Source organism: Galleria mellonella, unplaced genomic scaffold (assembly GCF_026898425.1).
Source record: "Galleria mellonella isolate WM207_F2 unplaced genomic scaffold, CSIRO_AGI_GalMel_v1 utg967, whole genome shotgun sequence".
NCBI lineage: Eukaryota > Metazoa > Arthropoda > Insecta > Lepidoptera > Pyralidae > Galleria > Galleria mellonella.
The window spans coordinates 4,312-29,089 of NW_026442181.1; the positions used below are offsets into that span (position 1 = coordinate 4,312).

A 24,778-nucleotide genomic window follows, 5' to 3' on the forward strand; every position below is an offset into this window, starting at 1 on the left:
TAGCACCCGTGCTAAGTCGGGGCGGGTCGCTAGTAAATAAATAAAAAGCCAAAAAACTTAAAAAAGTGAATTTTATTTATTAACTAGCTTTTGCCCGCGACTCACCCACCTCCATCGCCCACCCGCGAATACACGTGAAGTTTGCAAAGTGGATAATAAAACACAAAATCGTGGTTTTGTTGTTAGTTAAAAATAATATTTAAATAAATAAATCAAATTGGACACATTAAATCGCGCCATCAAGTTTCAAACTATAACCCAAACCAAAACAAACACACATACACGTGAATTTAAATGTATGTAATGTACAGGAATTGAAACTGCGACCACTGGCAGATCACCGCGACTTCATACACGTGGAGTTTGCAAGTGGGAAATAAAACGCCACTAAATTTATTTATATTTTTTTTCTTTTTTATTTCACAGGTTTACTTTAAATTTATTTTTTCTTTAATCTTAATAATCACAAACATTAGTTTTGTATCCTTATTAATATATGGAAACAGATGCCGAAAAGTTCTGTTACATGGCCGTTATTATGTTAAATGTCTGTTTAAAGCAAATATATATTTGGTTTCATCACACTATGTCAGATCTGGGAATATAAAGTATCTTATGTGTATAATCTATAGAAGAAATGATAAAATAAATACTGTAAATCATATGATTGCTTCTTTTTTTCTTATGTTAATATTATTATCAAAAAGAGGACGTGAGATATACTATGAAAAAAAAAATAAAAAAAAATTTATTTAGTAACAAAATTGATACAATTTTTTCAGGATAAATTCACAATGTTTTTTAAAGCAAGTGTATGTTTCTAAGAGCAAGGAATTACACAGAAGGAATGATGAAATAAAAACTGTAAATCATATGGGTGCCTCCTTTCTTCTTATGCAAATATAAATAGTAAAATGAGGACGAAAGATAAACCATCAGTTGCTATTTTTCTCAATTCATAGCAGGCTAGTGTATAGAAAATGTTTGATATGTCAATTATTTGTCAATGACAAATTTTACATTACTAGATTATATATTCGACACAGTTTATACAAAAAGTATGCAAGCAGTTTGTATCTGAATTTGGTAGGGTTATACGGCCGTATAACATATATTTTCTGTACACTAGCCTGCTATGAATTGACAATTTTATCACTCCTTCTATGTAATTCCTTGTTAAATAATAGGATTCACGATTTAAATTTAATGGTTTATGGTATTTTTATGGCATTAGTTAGTTCTTAGGGATGGTAACGCATGAGGGGTATCATGGGCGAAACAGTATACTCTGTTATGTCCATGGTATTGCTCATGTCTATGTCTTGTCAGGCGACGGTTCCCATTTTCCATCAGGTGGGCCGTCAGCTTGTTGCCATTCTAAGTTGTATAAAAAAAAAAAAAAACATAACTAAGTCACTATTAAATGAATTTGAATAAAATTGGGTATGGGTCCTAACTCAGGAAAGACATTGATTCACATGGGTGAAGCTGCGGATTACAACTAGTTAGGAAACAAATTGAATGAAAATCATAAATTATTTATTTTAATTGAAACAAAACAATTATTTTGGATGTCTCATGTTTATTAATAACAGAGAAAACATCATCATCATCATCGTCAGTGATTTATGGGTGCAAACCACTTCTGGAGCGTGTGGCTATAGATTGAATAGAACTTGCTTTATCCTTAAGGAAATTTACCTCCACAAAGTCTTTAATTTCTCCTACAATTATCGCCAATAGGTTTACCTCGTATATATGCTTCTTGTAGGCGAAATAATCAATTAGTGCAGCCTCCATGCCGTATGCAGTGGGCTTTACTTTCAACTGGAATTCGGAGAGCTGACTTGTTCCGTTTGCGTTTAAATAATAAACCTTGTCATCAGAGACAAACGGTACACAATCTTCCATAACGAATGGAGGTTTGATTAATGTGACCGATGTAGGATTCTCTGGTAGACCTACGAATTTCTTGACTCCCTCTGCATTTATCACGTAAGGCTGCTTATCTTCGCCATAGTAATAAATATTATCAGAATAATCCAACACTAATTGTTGTGCGTTCTTTATTTTCTCAACTTTGGTCTTCTTAGTACCTTCATCTGTCACTTTATAAACTTCATGTTTATCCGTAACTATGTATAATACATTACTTGAGTTTTCTTTTTCAATATCAATGATATTGTCTGTGAGAGTTCCGTACTTATCTGCCTTGTTTTCTTTATAATTATAAACATAAAGTCCATCAGAAGCGGCGAGGTAGACTGTTTTAGAATCATCGTTGACTGCTACGGCATCTCTACCGTTTTCTAGAAGTTTCGTTCCTTTTCCGTTTCTAAGGACGTACAGGCCTTTGTAATCCTTGTTGCCTTTGTCATCTAATTCTGCTTCTACAAAGAATATGACACCTGTGCCATCATCACTTTCCGGTGAAGAGTCATCAGAATCTTTTGCGAAGTTTAGAGCATTGAGTGGTACGACTAATTGGACAATGTCATATGCGCCTGTGTATTTGATTAAGCTGTCAGGGAAGAAGTCTTCTGTGATGATAGTTAATTCATCTTCATTGCTGCTCGGGGCCCCGATGGCGGTGGTCGCCGATGACAAAAGTAGCGTCACAGTGATAGTTGTTAAAATAATCATTTTCGTAACTGAAATAAAGAGAATTAAGTTGAAATTAAACATTGTTGATTTGAATTGAATTTTATTGAATGGACTTATAAATGGAACAAAAAATTGTTGCATTGTAGGTCTCTTTTATTTCTCCAGTAAGTACAGTTTTACGTTACTCGCTGCATTCATTGACTTCCTACAATGATCAAAAATAGGTTTGGAACGACGACAATTAAACAAATACTTTTATGAAGTTCTTCTGTATGTACAAATATAAAAATTATAAAGACACACAAAGTTTTATTGGTTTCAATTCAAATTTAGTTACAATTATTTGAGAATGAGGAGTGTTCAATGCGAACTAATTAAACATGTGGCAACTACTGGCAAATTGTCTCTTATGAGGTAGGCTATATTTAGCAGTGGACAGTTAACGGCTGACACTAATTAGTATAAAATTGGTAAAACAACACAGTACAGTACAGTTTATTAATAAATGTATGCATTTCGTTATGTGTTATTAACTAAAAATGTATGTTTATCTGCACGTTTATCTCTGCAGCTCGACCCGTGCGACCTGTAATAATGTTTTGAATTTATCCAATACCTACAATATTATCATATTTACGGACAACAATTTTGTCATCAATTTCGTTAAATATAGCATTAAATGTATATATTTAATTAATTAGTGAAATAACAGACATTTTGCTAAGATAATACAATTAGTTTTTGCCCGTGGCTTCGCTCGCGTTAATTTTGTTTTCGTCAATCGATTCTAGTTGCTGGTCGGTATTGGTAGAGGTGAGGTAAAATTGTTACAGATAGAAAAAAAATTAACTACAGAGCTATAGGTAATGTTTCGTCGCGAACTAAAATCTCATTTCATCTTAAATTTAAACTTCTATTAATTATGTTTTGACGTCATGTCTTATAATCATGGGCACAGAATAGAGTAATATTTCAGGATGCTGCTACACTCGTATATCACAGTATGCATGCTCTGGGGGAAAGGGATTGTTAGTAATGGAGACTGAGAATCCCATTGCTAGCAATATACCCAACCAGGTCGACCTCCTCGCGGTTCTCCCTGGGAACTATCATGGTTAATTCCTATTGAATTCATCATGATGGGCTAACTGGCCTGTTTTCATTATCATCTATCACCCTTACTACCATACCATTTTCACCCATCAAAAAAGAGTATGCATGCCCTTCTATTTGGCGCTAATACATACAGATCTTGAGCATTGGATACATGCGAACATGATACATGGCCTTACCAAATGTCTTTCAAATATTATAAGTAGTAGAAAAGCTTTTTTTATTACAACACAAGAGGTAAACGAGCATACGGCTCACTTGATGGTAAATGACTACCGCCGCCCATGATCACGCACAACACCAGAGGCATTGCAGGTGTGCTGCCGGTCTTTTAACAAGGAATATGCTCGTCTTGAAGGTTATGATGTCGTATTGGTTCGGAAATACTGCTGCTGGAAGTTGATTCCAAAGCGAGGATGTGTGTAAAAGAACACTGTCTTTGAAAAACGCACGGTGGAGGACCGCCGCTCATTCAGATGGTTGTTATGGAAAGTTAGTTTGTGGCGGGTTGTTTGGTGGTGAAAATCAGCAGCAGGTATCAATTCGAACAATTCCTCAGAACACTTCTCATGATAAATTGTATAAAAGATGCATAGAGATGTAACGTCTCTATACAGTTTCAGTGGTTCGAGTCGGATAGTAAGCTATGTTTCATTAGCAATCCCTCAAATGCAATTGCGTTCGAAGGAGTGACTCGACAGCTTTCATAAAACATAATCTTTAATCCTTCTTTGCATTATAGTGGAAATTTTCATCCATAACATTGAATAGCCAAAAATTATATAAAATAACTTTAAGTTGATCGTGTCTGGATACCTTTTTAATGTCCCTTGCAGAAAAAAAAGCTGTCAAATTTATTTTTAACAATTTTCCTTTAATTTTGAACATGAATTATATATATTACCTTGATTTATTTTACAAATAAGAAAAATCATGCAAAGAAGGGTTAATTGGGCATGATTTTGTATGTATAAGTTAAAATTACATTTGAGAGGCATTTATGCTAAAAAGATAAAATATAGGGCAAAATAAAGAAGAAAGTAGAATTAGAAGCAAATACTTGAAAATAATGAAAGACAAACTATTTATTTGGCATGGGCGTGTTCTATTGAGGGTTGCTTTTTAAACTCTCATATTTATAGAGAATATATATATCTTATCACCACATCTGTTTTTAACTATCCACTGGTGAACATAAGAACTGTGAGAAGAAGAGGAGGACCCATAGAGGGTATTGCCAGCAGTTGCCATGCTCGGTTGGTGGATTGACAACCGCAGTTAGGCTTTGAATGTGTTCCAAGAGGCACGTTGCTGCCTATCTCTCGCCCTCACTTAGTCGCCTTGGCAGCCATTATATATATAATATTTCTGGTCTGGCATTATGTAAAAACTGTTCAACCAATTGGGTACGGTTTTCAAATGAAGACGTAACTTATAAACTTTAAAATTTTATTGGTTCTCCTACTTTGAAATCTCGTGTACAAAGTGTTCGAAAACTAGAAGAGAAAGACTACTTGAAAAAGCACAAGTTCTTGCAAAAAACTGGTGATCATTATATTTTTTCAACCAACTTCAAAAAGAAGGATGTTTTTAACTTAGTTGTAATTTGTTTTACATTTGTTACCTCATAACTCCTTTAGTTTTAAACCGTTTTCAAAAATTCTTTTTTTATCTGAAAGGACATACTTACAGATTGGTCTTATAGAAACTTTATCATAATCGGTCCAGTAGTCTAGTTTTCAGATCAAAATAACTGGTATTGTCACAAACGAAGTAAATTTGTTTGCGGGTCACAATCATTACTAATTGCAAAATTTATTATTTATTGAAATTTATTGAAGTCAAAAAAGCATTGTGCTTAATAAATCGTTTGCTTTTTAATTATTATTTACTAAGAGAGCTTTTGGTTTCAGTATTCAGTTGAATTATACAAGAAAAAATTGCACTATTTTGAAAAATATTAATATTATTAACCTTTCGCCAACCGTATAGGACAATATTGTTCGTGCCAAGTTTGGACCTGATGCACATTTTTGTAAGAAAAAAAAAGGATGGGGCCTTAACCTTGTAAATAAAACTTACACACGCGCGTACCTCACCGGCAAGGTTGTGAAACTTATATAAAGAATAAATTTCCAAAATATTTCTTCTTAAAACTAATTCATATCCAAGATATCGATTATTTAGTGAAATCTTAGAAATTCGGTTTTTGAGAGTTGTACAAAATTTTATTTCACCAGATGGTAACGCATTTAAGTCAAAAACTATGAAAACTGCAAAAAGAAATCTAGGACATATTCCCTGAATTTTTTTTGGAATTTCTCCCTACACTTTAAGTAGGTCAAATTATCATCTAGGACGATATCGTCCGTGACGGTTGACAGTGTGCAGAAAAAAACACATTTGACGGAGTTGACGGAGGGTTATACAAGTAATTCAGGGCCTCTAACAAGTCTACAATTTATTAATAACTATATATCAATTCTAGAAGTCTTCTCTTAATTTTTCGAGAACAGGAGACGAATTATGAAAGTGGATGCTAATATTTAAAATATTGGACTCTGTTTATACAGAGTAGTGTTTCTTTATGGAAAATTTGACTTACCAGTACAGTGATCTGACACGGACTAGTTGCAATCGGGGGTCATTCGCAAATAAATATCGTCACGTGTAGCTGCGAGATAAGGGGAATTAGCTTTTTCGAGTAAATATAATTATATAATAATAGGTGATGATATCAATTGGTTGTATTATCATTGTTTATATTATCAAGTAGAAAGCGTTTAAATCACACTTATCAATCAGTGGAGTTTATACATAAATATCTATTTTTATAATACAGGGGGCAAAAGAGCATACTGCTCACCTGATGCTAAGTGACTATCGCCGCCCATGATCACTCGCATTGCATCGCACTAAAGGCATTGCAGGTGTTCTGCCGGCCTTTTAAAAAGGAATATGCTCTTTTTTTTTAAAGGTTATGATATCGTATCGGTTCGGAAATACTGCTCTTGGAAGTTGATTCCAAAGAATGGTTGCACGTGGAAGAAAGTCCCTGAAAAACGCACGGTTGAAGACCACCAGTTATCCAGATGGTTGGGATGAAACTTTAGTTTGTGGCGGTTGTACGACGCTGAAAATCAGTAGCGGGTATCGATCCGAACAATTTCTCAGAGCTCTGTGTTGTAAAACATAAATAGATTTTAATAAAACGATATTACTAAACAGAATATATTTTATTCAATATTTAATAAGTCAATTACTATGTACCACGCGGATATTTGACGCTGATATTAACAGTTTTGCTTGAAGTTTCAATTCAGAATTTACCTGTTCAGTTTTCGTATAAAAATATATAACATCTTGTTGTCCATTGACAAAAGGTACGTTATTTTCTAAAATGAACTTTATTTCAGTAATATTACGGATAGAAATAATTTCATTTTATGCAAGTCTTTTGTATTTATAATATTTTGTATACCAATCGATGTGTTCCTCTTTATAATTTTCTTTCTATAACACCATAATTTGCTTTTAGTTTACTCAACTATTCATTTCTTTATTTTCTTATTCTCCTCCTTTTCTTACATATTTTCTAAGAATTTCTTACAATTTTAGATATTCTTAATAACTTCGTTAGAAAATTAAACTTGAAATTTTTTATCTCTAAATATTTTTTAAGGTCTAGTTTTTGATATTTTTAGTAAGTTTATAATTGTAATTATTATTACTCACCAGCATTTATAAATAGCGCAGGAGGGGCCACCATTCCATTATCATCCATCAAGAAATCTGTACGTGTTTATAGAATAATATATTGTATAAATGATAATACAAAGCTTTGTTACATGTTTAAAAATAAAACAAAGTGAGATATGAAATAAAAAACGATGTAAACTTAAAATAAAAAACTAGTGTTAACCGTTCGGCGCCGGGGGAAAGGGATTGTTAGTAGGCAATATACCCAACCAGGTCGACCTCCTCGTGGTTCCCCCTGGAAACTATCATGGTTAATTCCTGATGAATTCATCATGATGGGCTAACTGGCCTGTTTTCATTCTCATCTATCACCCTTCACTGGTGCTCCGCCAGCGTATCCCGTTAGCGCGGGCGGGGTTACCATACAATTTTCACCCATAAAAAAACCGTTCGACTCCCAAACTGTGAATAACACTAGGTTAACACTAAACTGATATGGAATACTGTAAAATTACACCTAGTTCAGTAAAAAATTTAAAATTGTTTAAAACTGGTGTATGTTTTATCTCGATGTTTTATCCATAAGTAGTCCATTTTATTTGTTCTCTTATTTTCAAAATTTGAATGAAAGAACAAAATCGTGGTTTCAAAATCAAATGAAACAACAAAATGTGTTTTACAGTTACACAAACCCGGCTTAGCACCCGTGCTAAGTCGGGGCGGGTCGCTAGTAAATAAATAAAAAGCCAAAAACTTAAAAAAGTGAATTTTATTTATTAACTAGCTTTTGCCCGCGACTCACCCACCTCCATCGCCCACACGCGAATACACGTGAAGTTTGCAAGTGGATAATAAAACACAAAATCGTGGTTTTGTTGTTAGTTAAAAATAATATTTAAATAAATAAATCAAATTGGACACATTAAATCGCGCCATCAAGTTTCAAACTATAACCCAAACCAAAACAAACACACATACACGTGAATTTAAATGTATGTAATGTACAGGAATTGAAACTGCGACCACTGGCAGATCACCGCGACTTCATACACGTGGAGTTTGCAAGTGGGAAATAAAACGCCACTAAATTTATTTATATTTTTTTTCTTTTTTATTTCACAGGTTTACTTTAAATTTATTTTTTCTTTAATCTTAATAATCACAAACATTAGTTTTGTATCCTTATTAATATATGGAAACAGATGCCGAAAAGTTCTGTTACATGGCGGTTATTATGTTAAATGTCTGTTTAAAGCAAATATATATTTGGTTTCATCACACTATGTCAGATCTGGGAATATAAAGTATCTTATGTGTATAATCTATAGAAGAAATGATAAAATAAATACTGTGCTTCTTTTTTTCTTATGTTAATATTATTATAGAAGATATACTATGAAAAAAAAAATAAAAAAAATATTTATTTAGTAACAAAATTGATACTGATAAATTCACAATGTTTTTTCAAGTGTATGTTTCTAAGAGCAAGGAATTACACAGAAGGAATGATGAAATAAAAACTGTAAATCATATGGGTGCCTCCTTTCTTCTTATGCAAATATAAATAGTAAAATGAGGACGAAAGATACACCATCAGTTGCTATTTTTCTCAATTCATAGCAGGCTAGTGTATAGAAAATGTTTGATATGTCAATTATTTGTCAATGACAAATTTTGCATTACTAGATTATATATTCGACACAGTTTATACAAAAAGTATGCAAGCAGTTTGATCTGAATTTGGTAGGGTTATACGGCCGTATAACATATATTTTCTGTACACTAGCCTGCTATGAATTGACAATTTTATCACTCTTTCTATGTAATTCCTTGTTAAATAATAGGATTCACGATTTAAATTTAATGGTTTATGGTATTTTTATGGCATTAGTTAGTTCTTAGGGATGGTAACGCATGAGGGGTATCATGGGCGAAACAGTATACTCTGTTATGTCCATGGTATTGCTCATGTCTATGTCTTGTCAGGCGACGGTTCCCATTTTCCATCAGGTGGGCCGTCAGCTTGTTGCCATTCTAAGTTGTATAAAAAAAAAAAAACATAACTAAGTCACTATTAAATGAATTTGAATAAAATTGGGTATGGGTCCTAACTCAGGAAAGACATTGATTCACATGGGTGAAGCTGCGGATTACAACTAGTTAGGAAACAAATTGAATGAAAATCATAAATTATTTATTTTAATTGAAACAAAACAATTATTTTGGATGTCTCATGTTTATTAATAACAGAGAAAACATCATCATCATCATCGTCAGTGATTTATGGGTGCAAACCACTTCTGGAGCGTGTGGCTATAGATTGAATAGAACTTGCTTTATCCTTAAGGAAATTTACCTCCACAAAGTCTTTAATTTCTCCTACAATTATCGCCAATAGGTTTACCTCGTATATATGCTTCTTGTAGGCGAAATAATCAATTAGTGCAGCCTCCATGCCGTATGCAGTGGGCTTTACTTTCAACTGGAATTCGGAGAGCTGACTTGTTCCGTTTGCGTTTAAATAATAAACCTTGTCATCAGAGACAAACGGTACACAATCTTCCATAACGAATGGAGGTTTGATTAATGTGACCGATGTAGGATTCTCTGGTAGACCTACGAATTTCTTGACTCCCTCTGCATTTATCACGTAAGGCTGCTTATCTTCGCCATAGTAATAAATATTATCAGAATAATCCAACACTAATTGTTGTGCGTTCTTTATTTTCTCAACTTTGGTCTTCTTAGTACCTTCATCTGTCACTTTATAAACTTCATGTTTATCCGTAACTATGTATAATACATTACTTGAGTTTTCTTTTTCAATATCAATGATATTGTCTGTGAGAGTTCCGTACTTATCTGCCTTGTTTTCTTTATAATTATAAACATAAAGTCCATCAGAAGCGGCGAGGTAGACTGTTTTAGAATCATCGTTGACTGCTACGGCATCTCTACCGTTTTCTAGAAGTTTCGTTCCTTTTCCGTTTCTAAGGACGTACAGGCCTTTGTAATCCTTGTTGCCTTTGTCATCTAATTCTGCTTCTACAAAGAATATGACACCTGTGCCATCATCACTTTCCGGTGAAGAGTCATCAGAATCTTTTGCGAAGTTTAGAGCATTGAGTGGTACGACTAATTGGACAATGTCATATGCGCCTGTGTATTTGATTAAGCTGTCAGGGAAGAAGTCTTCTGTGATGATAGTTAATTCATCTTCATTGCTGCTCGGGGCCCCGATGGCGGTGGTCGCCGATGACAAAAGTAGCGTCACAGTGATAGTTGTTAAAATAATCATTTTCGTAACTGAAATAAAGAGAATTAAGTTGAAATTAAACATTGTTGATTTGAATTGAATTTTATTGAATGGACTTATAAATGGAACAAAAAATTGTTGCATTGTAGGTCTCTTTTATTTCTCCAGTAAGTACAGTTTTACGTTACTCGCTGCATTCATTGACTTCCTACAATGATCAAAAATAGGTTTGGAACGACGACAATTAAACAAATACTTTTATGAAGTTCTTCTGTATGTACAAATATAAAAATTATAAAGACACACAAAGTTTTATTGGTTTCAATTCAAATTTAGTTACAATTATTTGAGAATGAGGAGTGTTCAATGCGAACTAATTAAACATGTGGCAACTACTGGCAAATTGTCTCTTATGAGGTAGGCTATATTTAGCAGTGGACAGTTAACGGCTGACACTAATTATTATAAAATTGGTAAAACAACAATTGCATCAGTTTATTAATAAATGTATGCATTTCGTTATGTGTTATTAACTAAAAATGTATGTTTATCTGCACGTTTATCTCTGCAGCTCGACCCGTGCGACCTGTAATAATGTTTTGAATTTATCCAATACCTACAATATTATCATATTTACGGACAACAATTTTGTCATCAATTTCGTTAAATATAGCATTAAATGTATATATTTAATTAATTAGTTAAATAACAGACATTTTGCTAAGATAATACAATTAGTTTTCGCCCGTGGCTTCGCTCGCGTTAATTTTGTTTTCGTCAATCGATTCTAGTTGCTGGTCGGTATTGGTAGAGGTGAGGTAAAATTGTTACAGATAGAAAAAAAATTAACTACAGAGTTATAGGCAGTGTTTCGTCGCGAACTAAAATCTCATTTCATCTTAAATTAAAACTTCTATTAATTATGTTTTGACGTCATGTCTTATAATCATGGGCACAGAATAGAGTAATATTTCAGGATGCTGCTACACTCGTATATCACAGTATGCATGCTCTGGGGGGAAAGGGATTGTTAGTAATGGAGACTGAGAATCCCATTGCTAGCAATATACCCAACCAGGTCGACCTCCTCGCAGTTCTCCCTGGGAACTATCATGGTTAATTCCTATTGAATTCATCATGATGGGCTAACTGGCCTGTTTTCATTATCATCTATCACCCTTACTACCATACCATTTTCATCCATCAAAAAAAGTTGCATGCCCTTCTATTTGGCGCTAATACATACAGATCTTGAGCATTGGATACATGCGAACATGATACATGGCCTTACCAAATGTCTTTCAAATATTATAAGTAGTAGAAAAGTTTTTTTTTATTACAACACAAGAGGTAAACGAGCATACGGCTCACTTGATGGTAAGTGACTTGCTGCCCATTCGCGCAACACCAGAGGCATTCTTTCGTCTTTTAACAAGGAATATGCTCTTGTCTTGAAGGTTATGATGTCGTATTGGTTCGGAAATACTGCTGCTGGAGGTTGATTCCAAAGCGAGGATGTGTGTAAAAGAACACTGTCTTTGAAAAACGCACGGTGGAGGACCGCCACTTATTCAGATGGTTGGGATGGAACTTTAGTTTGTGGCGGGTTGTATGGTGGTGAAAATCAGCAGCAGGTATCAATTTGAACAATTCCTCAGAACACTTCTCATGATAAATTGTATAAAAGATGCATAGAGATGTAACGATTCTATACAATTTCAGTGGTTCGAGTCGGATAGTAAGCTATGTTTCATTAGCAATCCCTCCAAATGCAATTGCGTTCGAAGGAGTGACTCGACAGCTCTCATAAAACATAATCTTTAACCCTTCTTTGCATTATAGTGGAAATTTCCATCCATAACATTGAATGGCCAAAAATTATATAAAATAACAAGTTCACTTTAAGTTGATCGTGTCTGGATACCTTTTTAATGTCCATTGCAGAAAAAAAAGCTGTCAAATTTATTTTTTTAACAATTTTTCCTTTAATTTTGAACATGAATTATATATATCACCTTGATTTATTTTACAAATAAGAAAAATCATGCAAAGAAGGGTTAATTGGGCATGATTGGAGCCCTTGTATGTATAAGTTAAAATTACATTTGAGAGGCATTTATGAAAAAATAAACTAAAAAGATAAAATATAGGGCAAAATAAAGAAGAAAGTAGAATTAGAAGCAAGATACTTGAAAATAATGAAAGACAAACTATGCATGCTATTTGGCATGGGCGTGTTCTATTGAGGGTTGCTTTCTTAAACTCTCATATTTATAGAGAATATATATATCTTATCACCACATCTGTTTTTAACTATCCACTGGTGAACATAAGAACTGTGAGAAGAAGAGGAGGACCCATAGAGGGTATTGCCAGCAGTTGCCATGCTCGGTTGGTGGATTGACAACCGCAGTTAGGCTTTGAATGTGTTCCAAGAGGCACGTTGCTGCCTATCTCTCGCCCTCACTTAGTCGCCTTGGCAGCCATTATATATATAATATTTCTGGTCTGGCATTATGTAAAAACTGTTCAACCAATTGGGTACGGTTTTCAAAGTTGTTTTCCTGAAGACGTAACTTATAAACTTTAAAATTTTATTGGTTCTCCTACTTCTGAAATCTCCGTGTACAAAGTGTTCGAAAACTAGAAGAGAAAGACTACTTGAAAAAGCACAAGTTCTTGCAAAAAACTGGTGATCATTATATTTTTTCAACCAACTTCAAAAAGAAGGATGTTTTTAACTTAGTTGTAATTTGTTTTACATTTGTTACCTCATAACTCCTTTAGTTTTAAACCGTTTTCAAAAATTCTTTTTTTATCTGAAAGGACATACTTACAGATTGGTCTTATAGAAACTTTATCATAATCGGTCCAGTAGTCTAGTTTTCAGATCAAAATAACTGGTATTGTCACAAACGAAGTAAATTTGTTTGCGGGTCACAATCATTACTAATTGCAAAATTTATTATTTATTGAAATTTATTGAAGTCAAAAAAGCATTGTGCTTAATAAATCGTTTGCTTTTTAATTATTATTTACTAAGAGAGCTTTTGGTTTCAGTATTCAGTTGAATTATACAAGAAAAAATTGCACTATTTTGAAAAATATTAATATTATTAACCTTTCGCCAACCGTATAGGACAATATTGTTCGTGCCAAGTTTGGACCTGATGCACATTTTTGTAAGAAAAAAAGGATGGGGCCTTGAACCTCTTTGTAAATAAAACTTACACACGCGCGTACCTCACCGGCAAGGTTGTGAAAGGCGCTTATATAAAGAATAAATTTCCAAAATATTTCTTCTTAAAACTAATTCATATCCAAGATATCGATTATTTAGTGAAATCTTAGAAATTACGGTTTTTGTAGAGTTGTACAAAATTTTATTTCACCAGATGGTAACGTATTTAAGTCAAAAACTATGAAAACTGCAAAAAGAAATCTAGGACATATTCCCTGAATTTTTTTTGGAATTTCTCCCTACACTTTAAGTAGGTCAAATTATCATCTAGGACGATATCGTCCGTGACGGTTGACAGTGTGCAGAAAAAAAAACACATTTGACGGAGTTGACGGAGGGTTATACAAGTAATTCAGGGCCTCTAACAAGTCTACAATTTATTAATAACTATATATCAATTCTAGAAGTCTTCTCTTAATTTTTCGAGAACAGGAGACGAATTATGAAAGTGGATGCTAATATTTAAAATATTGGACTCTGTTTATACAGAGTAGTGTTTCTTTATGGAAAATTTGACTTACCAGTACAGTGATCTGACACGGACTAGTTGCAATCGGGGGTCATTCGCAAATAAATATTGTCACGGGTAGCTGCGAGATAAGGGGAATAAGCTTTTTCGAGTAAATATAATTATATAATAATAGGTGATGATATCAATTGGTTGTATTATCATTGTTTATATTATCAAGTAGAAAGCGTTTAAATCACACTTATCAATCAGTGGAGTTTATACATAAATATCTATTTTTATAATACAGGGGCAAAAGAGCATACTGCTCACCTGATGCTAAGTGACTATCGCCGCCCATGATCACTCGCATTGCATCGCACTAAAGGCATTGCAGGTGTTCTGCCGGCCTTTTAAAAAGGAATATGCTCTTTTTTTTAAAGGTTATGATATCGTATCGGTTCGGAAATACTGCTCTTGGAAGTTGATTCCAAAGAATGGTTGCACGTGGAAGAAAGTCCCCTGAAAAACGCACGGTTGAAGACCACCAGTTATCCAGATGGTTGGGATGAAACTTTAGTTTGTGGCGGTTGTACGACGCTGAAAATCAGTAGCGGGTATCGATCCGAACAATTTCTCAGAGCTCTGTGTTGTAAAACATAAATAGATTTTAATAAAACGATATTACTAAACAGAATATATTTTATTCAATATTTAATAAGTCAATTACTATGTACCACGCGGATATTTGACGCTGATATTAACAGTTTTGCTTGAAGTTTCAATTCAGAATTTACCTGTTCAGTTTTCGTATAAAAATATATAACATCTTGTTGTCCATTGACAAAAGGTACGTTATTTTCTAAAATGAACTTTATTTCAGTAATATTACGGATAGAAATAATTTCATTTTATGCAAGTCTTTTGTATTTATAATATTTTGTATACCAATCGATGTGTTCCTCTTTATAATTTTCTTTCTATAACACCATAATTTGCTTTTAGTTTACTCAACTATTCATTTCTTTATTTTCTTATTCTCCTCCTTTTCTTACATATTTTCTAAGAATTTCTTACAATTTTAGATATTCTTAATAACTTCGTTAGAAAATTAAACTTGAAATTTTTTATCTCTAAATATTTTTTAAGGTCTAGTTTTTGATATTTTTAGTAAGTTTATAATTGTAATTATTATTACTCACCAGCATTTATAAATAGCGCAGGAGGGGCCACCATTCCATTATCATCCATCAAGAAATCTGTACGTGTTTATAGAATAATATATATGTATATATTGATAATACAAAGCTTTGTTACATGTTTAAAAATAAAACAAAGTGAGATATGAAATAAAAAACGATGTAAACTTAAAATAAAAAACTAGTGTTAACCGTTCGGCGCCGGGGGAAAGGGATTGTTAGTAGGCAATATACCCAACCAGGTCGACCTCCTCGTGGTTCCCCCTGGAAACTATCATGGTTAATTCCTGATGAATTCATCATGATGGGCTAACTGGCCTGTTTTCATTCTCATCTATCACCCTTCACTGGTGCTCCGCCAGCGTATCCCGTTAGCGCGGGCGGGGTTACCATACCATTTTCACCCATAAAAAAACCGTTCGACTCCCAAACTGTGAATAACACTAGGTTAACACTAAACTGATATGGAATACTGTAAAATTACACCTAGTTCAGTAAAAAATTTAAAATTGTTTAAAACTGGTGTATGTTTTATCTCGATGTTTTATCCATAAGTAGTCCATTTTATTTGTTCTCTTATTTTCAAAATTTGAAAGAAAGAACAAAATCGTGGTTTCAAAATCAAATGAAACAACAAAATGTGTTTTAAAGTTACACAAACCCGGCTTAGCACCCGTGCTAAGCCGGGGCGGGTCGCTAGTAAATAAATAAAAAGCCAAAAAACTTAAAAAAGTGAATTTTATTTATTAACTAGCTTTTGCCCGCGACTCACCCACCTCCATCGCCCACCCGCGAATACACGTGAAGTTTGCAAAGTGGATAATAAAACACAAAATCGTGGTTTTGTTGTTAGTTAAAAATAATATTTAAATAAATAAATCAAATTGGACACATTAAATCGCGCCATCTAGTTTCAAACTATAACCCAAAGCAAAACAAACACACATACACATGAATTCAAATGTATGTAATGTACAGGAATTGAAACTGCGACCACTGGCAGATCACCGCGACTTCATACACGTGGAGTTTGCAAGTGGGAAATAAAACGCCACTAAATTTATTTATATTGTTTTCTTTTTTATTTCACAGGTTTACTTTAAATTTATTTTTTCTTTAATCTTAATAATCACAAACATTAGTTTTGTATCCTTATTAATATATGGAAACAGATGCCGAAAAGTTCTGTTACATGGTCGTTATTATGTTAAATGTCTGTTTAAAGCAAATATATATTTGGTTTCATCACACTATGTCAGATCTGGGAATATAAAGTATGCTATGTGTATAATCTATAGAAGAAATAATAAAATAAATACTGTAAATCATATGGTTGCTTCTTTTTTTCTTATGTTAATATTATTATCAAAAAGAGGACGTGAGATATACTATGAAAAAAAAAAATTAAAGAAATATTTATTTTGTAACAAAATTGATACAATTTTTTCAGGATAAATTCACAATGTTTTTTAAAGCAAGTGTATGTTTCTAAGAGCAAGGAATTACACAGAAGGAATGATAAAATAAAAACTGTAAATCATATGGGTGCCTCCTTTCTTCTTATGCAAATATAAATAGTAAAATGAGGACGAAAGATACACCATCAGTTGCTATTTTTCTCAATTCATAGCAGGCTAGTGTATAGAAAATGTTTGATATGTCAATTATTTGTCAATGACAAATTTTACATTACTAGATTATATATTCGACACAGTTTATACAAAAAGTATGCAAGCAGTTTGTATCTGAATTTGGTAGGGTTATACGGCCGTATAACATATATTTTCTGTACACTAGCCTGCTATGAATTGACAATTTTATCACTCCTTCTATGTAATTCCTTGTTAAATAATAGGATTCACGATTTAAATTTAATGGTTTATGGTATTTTTATGGCATTAGTTAGTTCTTAGGGATGGCAACGCATGAGGGGTATCATGGGCGAAACAGTATACTCTGTTATGTCCATGGTATTGCTCATGTCTATAGGCGACGGTTACCATTTTCCATCAGGTGGGCCGTCAGCTTGTTGCCATTCTAAGTTGTATAAAAAAAAAAAACATAACTAAGTCACCACTAAATGAATTTGAATAAAATTGGGTATGGGTCCTAACTCAGGAAAGACATTGATTCACATGGGTGAAGCTGCGGATTACAACTAGTTAGGAAACAAATTGAATGAAAGTCATAAATTATTTATTTTAATTGAAACAAAACAATTATTTTGGATGTTTCATGTTTATTAATAACAGAGAAAACATCATCATCATCATCGTCAGTGATTTATGGGTGCAAACCACTTCTGGAGCGTGTGGCTATAGATTGAATAGAACTTGCTTTATCCTTAAGGAAATTTACCTCCACAAAGTCTTTAATTTCTCCTACAATTATCGCCAATAGGTTTACCTCGTATATATGCTTCTTGTAGGCGAAATAATCAATTAGTGCAGCCTCCATGCCGTATGCAGTGGGCTTTACTTTCAACTGGAATTCGGAGAGCTGACTTGTTCCGTTTGCGTTCAAATAATAAACCTTATCATCAGAGGCAAACGGTACACAATCTTCCATAACGAATGGAGGTTTGATTAATGTGACCGATGTAGGATTCTCTGGTAGACCTACGAATTTCTTGACTCCCTCTGCATTTATCACGTAAGGCTGCTTATCTTCGCCATAGTAATAAATATTATCAGAATAATCCAACACTAATTGTTGTGCGTTCTTTATTTCCTCAACTTTGGTCTTCTTAGTACCTTCATCTGTCACTTTATAAACTTCATGTTTATCCGTAACTATGTATAATACATTACTTGAGTTTTCTTTTTCAATACCAATGATATTGTCTGTGAGAGTTCCGTACTTATCTGCCTTGTTTTCTTTATAATTATAAACATAAAGTCCATCAGAAGCGGCGAGGTAGACTGTTTTAGAATCATCGTTGACTGCTACGGCATCTCTACCGTTTTCTAGAAGTTTCGTTCCTTTTCCGTTTCTAAGGACGTACAGGCCTTTGTAATCCTTGTTGCCTTTGTCATCTAATTCTGCTTCTACAAAGAATATGACACCTGTGCCATCATCACTTTCCGGTGAAGAGTCATCAGAATCTTTTGCGTAGTTTAGCGCATTGAGTGGTACGACTAACTGGACAATGTCATATGCGCCTTTGTATTTGATTACGCTGTCAGGGAAGAAGTCTTCTGTGATGATAGTTAATTCATCTTCATTGCTGCTCGGGGCCCCGATGGCGGTGGTCGCCGATGACAAAAGTAGCGCCACAGTGATAGTTGTTAAAATAATCATTTTCGTAACTGAAATAAAGAAAATTAAGTTGAAATTAAACATTGTTGATTTGAATTGAATTTTATTGAATGGACTTATAAATGGAACAAAAAATTTTTGCATTGTAGGTCTCTTTTATTTCTCCAGAAAGTACAGTTTTACGTTACTCGCTGCATTCATTGACTTCCTACAATGATCAAAAATAGGATTGGAATGACGACAATTAAACAAATACTTTTATGAAGTTCTTCTGTATGTACAAATATAAAAATTATAAAGACACACAAAGTTTTATTGGTTTCAATTCAAATTTAGTTACAATTATTTGAGAATGAGGAGTGTTCAATGCGAAATAATTAAACATGTGGCAACTACTGGCAAATTGTCTCTTATGAGGGAGGCTAGATTTAGCAGTGGACAGTTAACGGCTGATATTAATTACTAATTATTATAAAATTGGTAAAACTAAAATTGCATCAGTTTATTAATAAATGTATGCATTTCGTTATGTGTTATTAACTAAAAATGTATGTTTATCTGCACGTTTATCTCTGCAGCTCGACCCGTGCGACCTGTAATAATGTTTTGAATTTATCCAATACCTACAATATTATCATATTTACGGACAACAATTTTGTCATCAATTTCGTTAAATATAGCATTAAATGTATATATTTAATTAATTAGTTAAATAACAAACATTTTGCTAAGATAATACAATTAGTTTTCGCCCGTGGCTTCGCTCGCGTTAATTTTGTTTTCGTCAATCGATTCTAGTTGCTGGTCGGTATTGGTAGAGGTGAGGTAAAATTGTTACAGATAGAAAAAAAATTAACTACAGAGCTATAGGCAGTGTTTCGTCGCGAACTAAAATCTCATTTCATCTTAAATTTAAACTTCTATTAATTAATGTCTTGATTGTAAAACATGACGTCATGTCTTATAATCATGGGCACAGAATAGAGCAATATTTCAGGATACTGCTACACTCATATATCACAGTATGCATGCCCTGGGGGGAAAGGGATTGTTAGTAATGGAGACTGAGAATCCCATTGCTAGCAATATACTCAACCAGGTCGATTTCCTCGCGGTTCTCCCTGGAAACTATCATGGTTAATTCCTGATGAATTCATCATGATTGGCTAACTGGCCTGTTTTCATTCTCATCGATAACCCTTTATTAGTGCTCCGCCAGCGTATCCCGTTAGCGCGGGCGGGGTTACCATACCATTTTCACCCATAAAAAATAAAGTATGCATGCCCTTCTATTTGGCACTAAAACATACAGATTTTGAGCATTGGACATATGCGAAGATGATCGTGTGTCGATCGATGTCGTGTTGGTTCGGAAATAATGCTGCTGGAAGTTGATTCCAAAGCGAGGATGTGTGTGAAAGAACACTGTCTTGGAAAAACGCACGGTGGAGGACCGCCACTCATTCAGAGGGTCGGGATGGAACTTTAGTTTGTGGCGGGTTGTATGGTGGTGAAAATCAGCAGCAGGTATCAATTTAAACAGTTCTTCAGAACACTTCTCATGATAAATTGTATAAAAGATGCATAGAGATGTAACGTCTCTATACAGTTTTAGTGGTTCGAGTCGGATAGTAAGCTATGTTTCATTAGAAATCCCTTCAAATGCAATTGCGTTCGAAGGAGTGACTCGGCAGCTTTCATAAAACATAATCTTTAATCCTTCTTTGCATTATAGTGGAAATTTTCATCCATAACATTGAATAGCCAAAAATTATATAAAATAACAAGTTCACTTTAAGCTGATCGTGTCTGGATACCTTTGTAATGTTTATTGCAGAAAAAAAGCATCAAATTTATTTTTTTAACAATTTTCCCTTTAATTTTGAACATGAATTATATCACCTTGATTTATTTTGCAAATAAGAAAAATCATGCAAAAATGGGTTAATTGGGCATGATTGGAGCCCTTGTATGTATAAGTTAAAACTACATTTGAGAGGCATTTCAGAAAAAATAAACTAAAAAGATAAAATATAGGGCAAAATAAAGAAGAAAGTAGAATTAGAAGCAAGATACTTGAAAATAATGAAAGACAAACTATGCAACCTTCTTCAAAATAAATTTTAAATGTTCTCTTTTCTGTGGAACTGAAAGATTGTAACTACTACTTGGAAAAAGTGATGAGAATTCGGAAACGGCGTGTTTTTAAGAGACGAATTATGAAAGTGGATGCTAATATTTAAAATATTGGACTCTGTTTATACAGAGTAGTGTTTCTTTATGGAAAATTTGACTTACCAGCACAGTGATCTGACACGGACTAGTTGCAATCGGGGGTCATTCGCAAATAAATATCGTCACGGGTAGCTGCGAGATAAGGGGAATTAGCTTTTTCGAGTAAATATAATTATATAATAATAGGTGATGATATCAATTGGTTGTATTATCATTGTTTATATTATCAAGTAGAAAGCGTTTAAATCACACTTATCAATCAGTGGAGTTTATACATAAATATCTATTTTTATAACGCAGAGGGCAAAAGAGCATACTGCTCACCTGATGCTAAGTGACTATCGCCGCCCATGATCACTCGCATTGCATCGCACTAAAGGCACTGCAGGTGTTCTGCCGGCCTTTTAAAAAGGAATATGCTCTTTTTTTTAAAGGTTATAATATCGTATCGGATCGGAAATACTGCTCCTGGAAGTTGATCCCAAAGAATGGTTGCACGTGGAAGAAGGTCCCCTGAAAAACGCACGGTTGAAGACCACTAGTTATCCAGATGGTTGGGATGAAACTTTAGTTTGTGGCGGTTGTACAATGCTGAAAATCAGTAGCGGGTATCGATCCGAACAATTTCTCAGAGCTCTGTGTTGTAAAACATAAATAGATTTTAATAAAACAATATTACTAAACAGAATATATTTTATTCAATATTTAATAAGTCAATTACTATGTACCACGCGGATATTTGACTCTGATATTAGTAGTTTTGCTTGAAGTTTCAGTTCAGAATTTACCTGTTCAGTTTTCGTATAAAAATATATAACATCTTGTTGTCTATTGACAAAAGGTACGTTATTTTCTAAAATGAACTTTATTTCAGTAATATTACGGATAGAAATCATTTCATTTTATGCAAGTCTTTTGTATTTATAATATTTTGTATACCAATCGATGTGTTCCTCTTTATAATTTTCTTTCTATAACACCATAATTTGTTTTTAGTTTACTCAACTATTCATTTCTTTATTTTTTTATTCTCCTCCTTTTCTTACATATTTTCTAAGAATTTCTTACAATTTTGGATATTCTTAATAACTTCGTTAGAAAATTAAACTTGAAATTTTTTATCTCTAAATATTTTTTAAGGTCTAGTTTTTGATATTTTTAGTAAGTTTATAATTGTAATTATTATTACTCACCAGCATTTATAAATAGCGCAGGAGGGGCCACCATTCCATTATCATCCATCAAGAAATCTGTACGTGTTTATAGAATAATATATATAGATATATATTGTATAAATGATAATACAAAGCTTTGTTATATGTTTAAAAATAAAACAAAGTGAGATATGAAATAAAAAACGATGTAAACTTAAAATAAAAAACTAGTGTTAACCGTTCGGCGCCGGGGGAAAGGGATTGTTAGTAGGCAATATACCCAACCAGGTCGACCTCCTCGTGGTTCCCCCTGGAAACTATCATGGTTAATTCCTGATGAATTCATCATGATGGGCTAACTGGCCTGTTTTCATTCTCATCTATCACCCTTCACTGGTGCTCCGCCAGCGTATCCCGTTAGCGCGGGCGGGGTTGTCATACCATTTTCACTCATAAAAAAACCGTTCGACTCCCAAACTGTGAATAACACTAGGTTAACACTAAACTGATATGGAATACTGTAAAATTACACCTAGTTCAGTAAAAAATTTAAAATTGTTTAAAACTGGTGTATGTTTTATCTCGATGTTTTATCCATAAGTAGTCCATTTTATTTGTTCTCTTATTTTCAAAATTTGAATGAAAGAACAAAATCGTGGTTTCAAAATCAAATGAAACAACAAAATGTGTTTTAAAGTTACACAAACCCGGCTTAGCACCCGTGCTAAGCCGGGGCGGGTCGCTAGTAAATAAATAAAAAGCCAAAAAACTTAAAAAAGTTAATTTTATTTATTAACTAGCTTTTGCCCGCGACTTACCCGCCTCCATCGCCCACCCGCGAATACACGTGAAGTTTGCAAGTGGATAATAAAACACAAAATCGTAGTTTTGTTGTTAGTTAAAAATAATATTTAAATAAATAAATCAAATTGGACACATTAAATCGCCCCATCTAGTTTCAAACTATAACCCAAACCAAAACAAACACACATACACGTAAATTTAAATGTATGTAATGTACAGGAATTGAAACTGCGACCACTGGCAGATCACCGCGACTTCATACACGTGGAGTTTGCAAGTGGGAAATAAAACGCCACTAAATTTATTTATATTGTTTTCTTTTTTATTTCACAGGTTTACTTTAAATTTATTTTTTTCTTTAATCTTAATAATCACAAACATTAGTTTTGTATCCTTATTAATATATGGAAACAGATGCCGAAAAGTTCTGTTACATGGCCGTTATTATGTTAAATGTCTGTTTAAAGCAAATATATATTTGGTTTCATCACACTATGTCAGATCTGGGAATATAAAGTATGCTATGTGTATAATCTATAGAAGAAATGATAAAATAAATACTGTAAATCATATGGTTGCTTCTTTTTTTCTTATGTTAATATTATTATCAAAAAGAGGACGTGAGATATACTATGAAAAAAAAAATGAAAAAAATATTTATTTAGTAACAAAATTGATACAATTTTTTCAGGATAAATTCACAATGTTTTTTAAAGCAAGTGTATGTTTCTAAGAGCAAGGAATTACACAGAAGGAATGATGAAATAAAAACTGTAAATCATATGGGTGCCTCCTTTCTTCTTATGCAAATATAAATAGTAAAATGAGGACGAAAGATACACCATCAGTTGCTATTTTTCTCAATTCATAGCAGGCTAGTGTATAGAAAATGTTTGATATGTCAATTATTTGTCAATGACAAATTTTACATTACTAGATTATATATCGTAATATACTATCACCTAACCAATTTGGATTTAGAAATAAAAAATCTACGGAGGATGCAGTTTTAGAAGTTACTAATACAATTATTAAAGACTTTGACAATAAGAAAAAAACTGTGGGTATATTCTTAGACCTTTCTAAAGCCTTTGATACTGTCTCTATTCCTATTTTGCTTCGGAAACTAGAAAGTGTGGGTGTTAGAGGTATAGCTCTTGATATGTTCAGAAGCTATCTTACAAACCGTACTCAGTGTGTAACTATTGATGGTTATGTAAGTGAAGATGAATATATCAGTTATGGTGTTCCTCAGGGTAGTGTTTTAGGGCCTACCTTATTCTTAATTTATATCAATGATCTTTGTAACTTAACTATTCAAAACTGTAAAATAGTTACCTATGCGGATGATACAGTTCTCCTCATCAGTGGACGTACCTGGACGGAGACACAAATGCATTCAGAGAATGCACTGAGACATGTCATGGGGTGGCTTCAGTCGAACCTTCTTACACTTAATCTCTTAAAGACAAAATTTATTCCCTTCTCTATAAACAGTGTCTCTCGGCCTTCTTCCGCGTTTTCAATTCGTCCACATATTTGTCCAACTCCAACAGTTTCTAATCCTTGCAGTTGTATATCCGTGGAACGTGTTACTAGTATAAAATATCTTGGGGTAACGTTGGACGGTTCGATGACATGGAGGCAACATGTTGATTGTACTGTGTCCCGCGTAAGAAGACTGATATTCTTCTTTAAGAGGTTAAGAGGTGTCGTGGATTTTAACAACCTAAAAACTGTCTATTATGCACTGGCACAGTCTGTAAT

At 33.5% G+C, this 24,778-nt stretch overlaps 3 protein-coding genes across 3 annotated transcripts; all 3 read right to left on the reverse strand.

The window, feature by feature from the left end:
* Positions 1–1,522: 1,522 nt before the first annotated feature.
* On the reverse strand, positions 1,523–6,386 carry LOC128202467 (uncharacterized). Its single transcript, XM_052902923.1, has 2 exons — positions 6,323–6,386; positions 1,523–2,651 (listed from the first exon to the last, which is right to left on the reverse strand). The coding sequence occupies exon 2, from the start codon at positions 2,641–2,643 to the stop codon at positions 1,627–1,629; it is 1,017 nt and encodes a 338-aa protein (XP_052758883.1). The 5' UTR covers positions 2,644–2,651; positions 6,323–6,386; the 3' UTR covers positions 1,523–1,626.
* Positions 6,387–9,593: 3,207 nt separating this feature from the next.
* On the reverse strand, positions 9,594–14,497 carry LOC128202468 (uncharacterized). The gene is made up of 2 exons (XM_052902924.1): positions 14,435–14,497; positions 9,594–10,722 (listed from the first exon to the last, which is right to left on the reverse strand). Exon 2 carries the CDS (start codon positions 10,712–10,714, stop codon positions 9,698–9,700), a length of 1,017 nt encoding a protein of 338 aa, XP_052758884.1. The 5' UTR covers positions 10,715–10,722; positions 14,435–14,497; the 3' UTR covers positions 9,594–9,697.
* A 3,242-nt stretch (positions 14,498–17,739) lies between these two features.
* Positions 17,740–21,136, reverse strand: LOC128202462 (uncharacterized). Its single transcript, XM_052902915.1, has 2 exons — positions 21,117–21,136; positions 17,740–18,868 (listed from the first exon to the last, which is right to left on the reverse strand). The coding sequence occupies exon 2, from the start codon at positions 18,858–18,860 to the stop codon at positions 17,844–17,846; it is 1,017 nt and encodes a 338-aa protein (XP_052758875.1). The 5' UTR covers positions 18,861–18,868; positions 21,117–21,136; the 3' UTR covers positions 17,740–17,843.
* Positions 21,137–24,778: the final 3,642 nt, after the last annotated feature.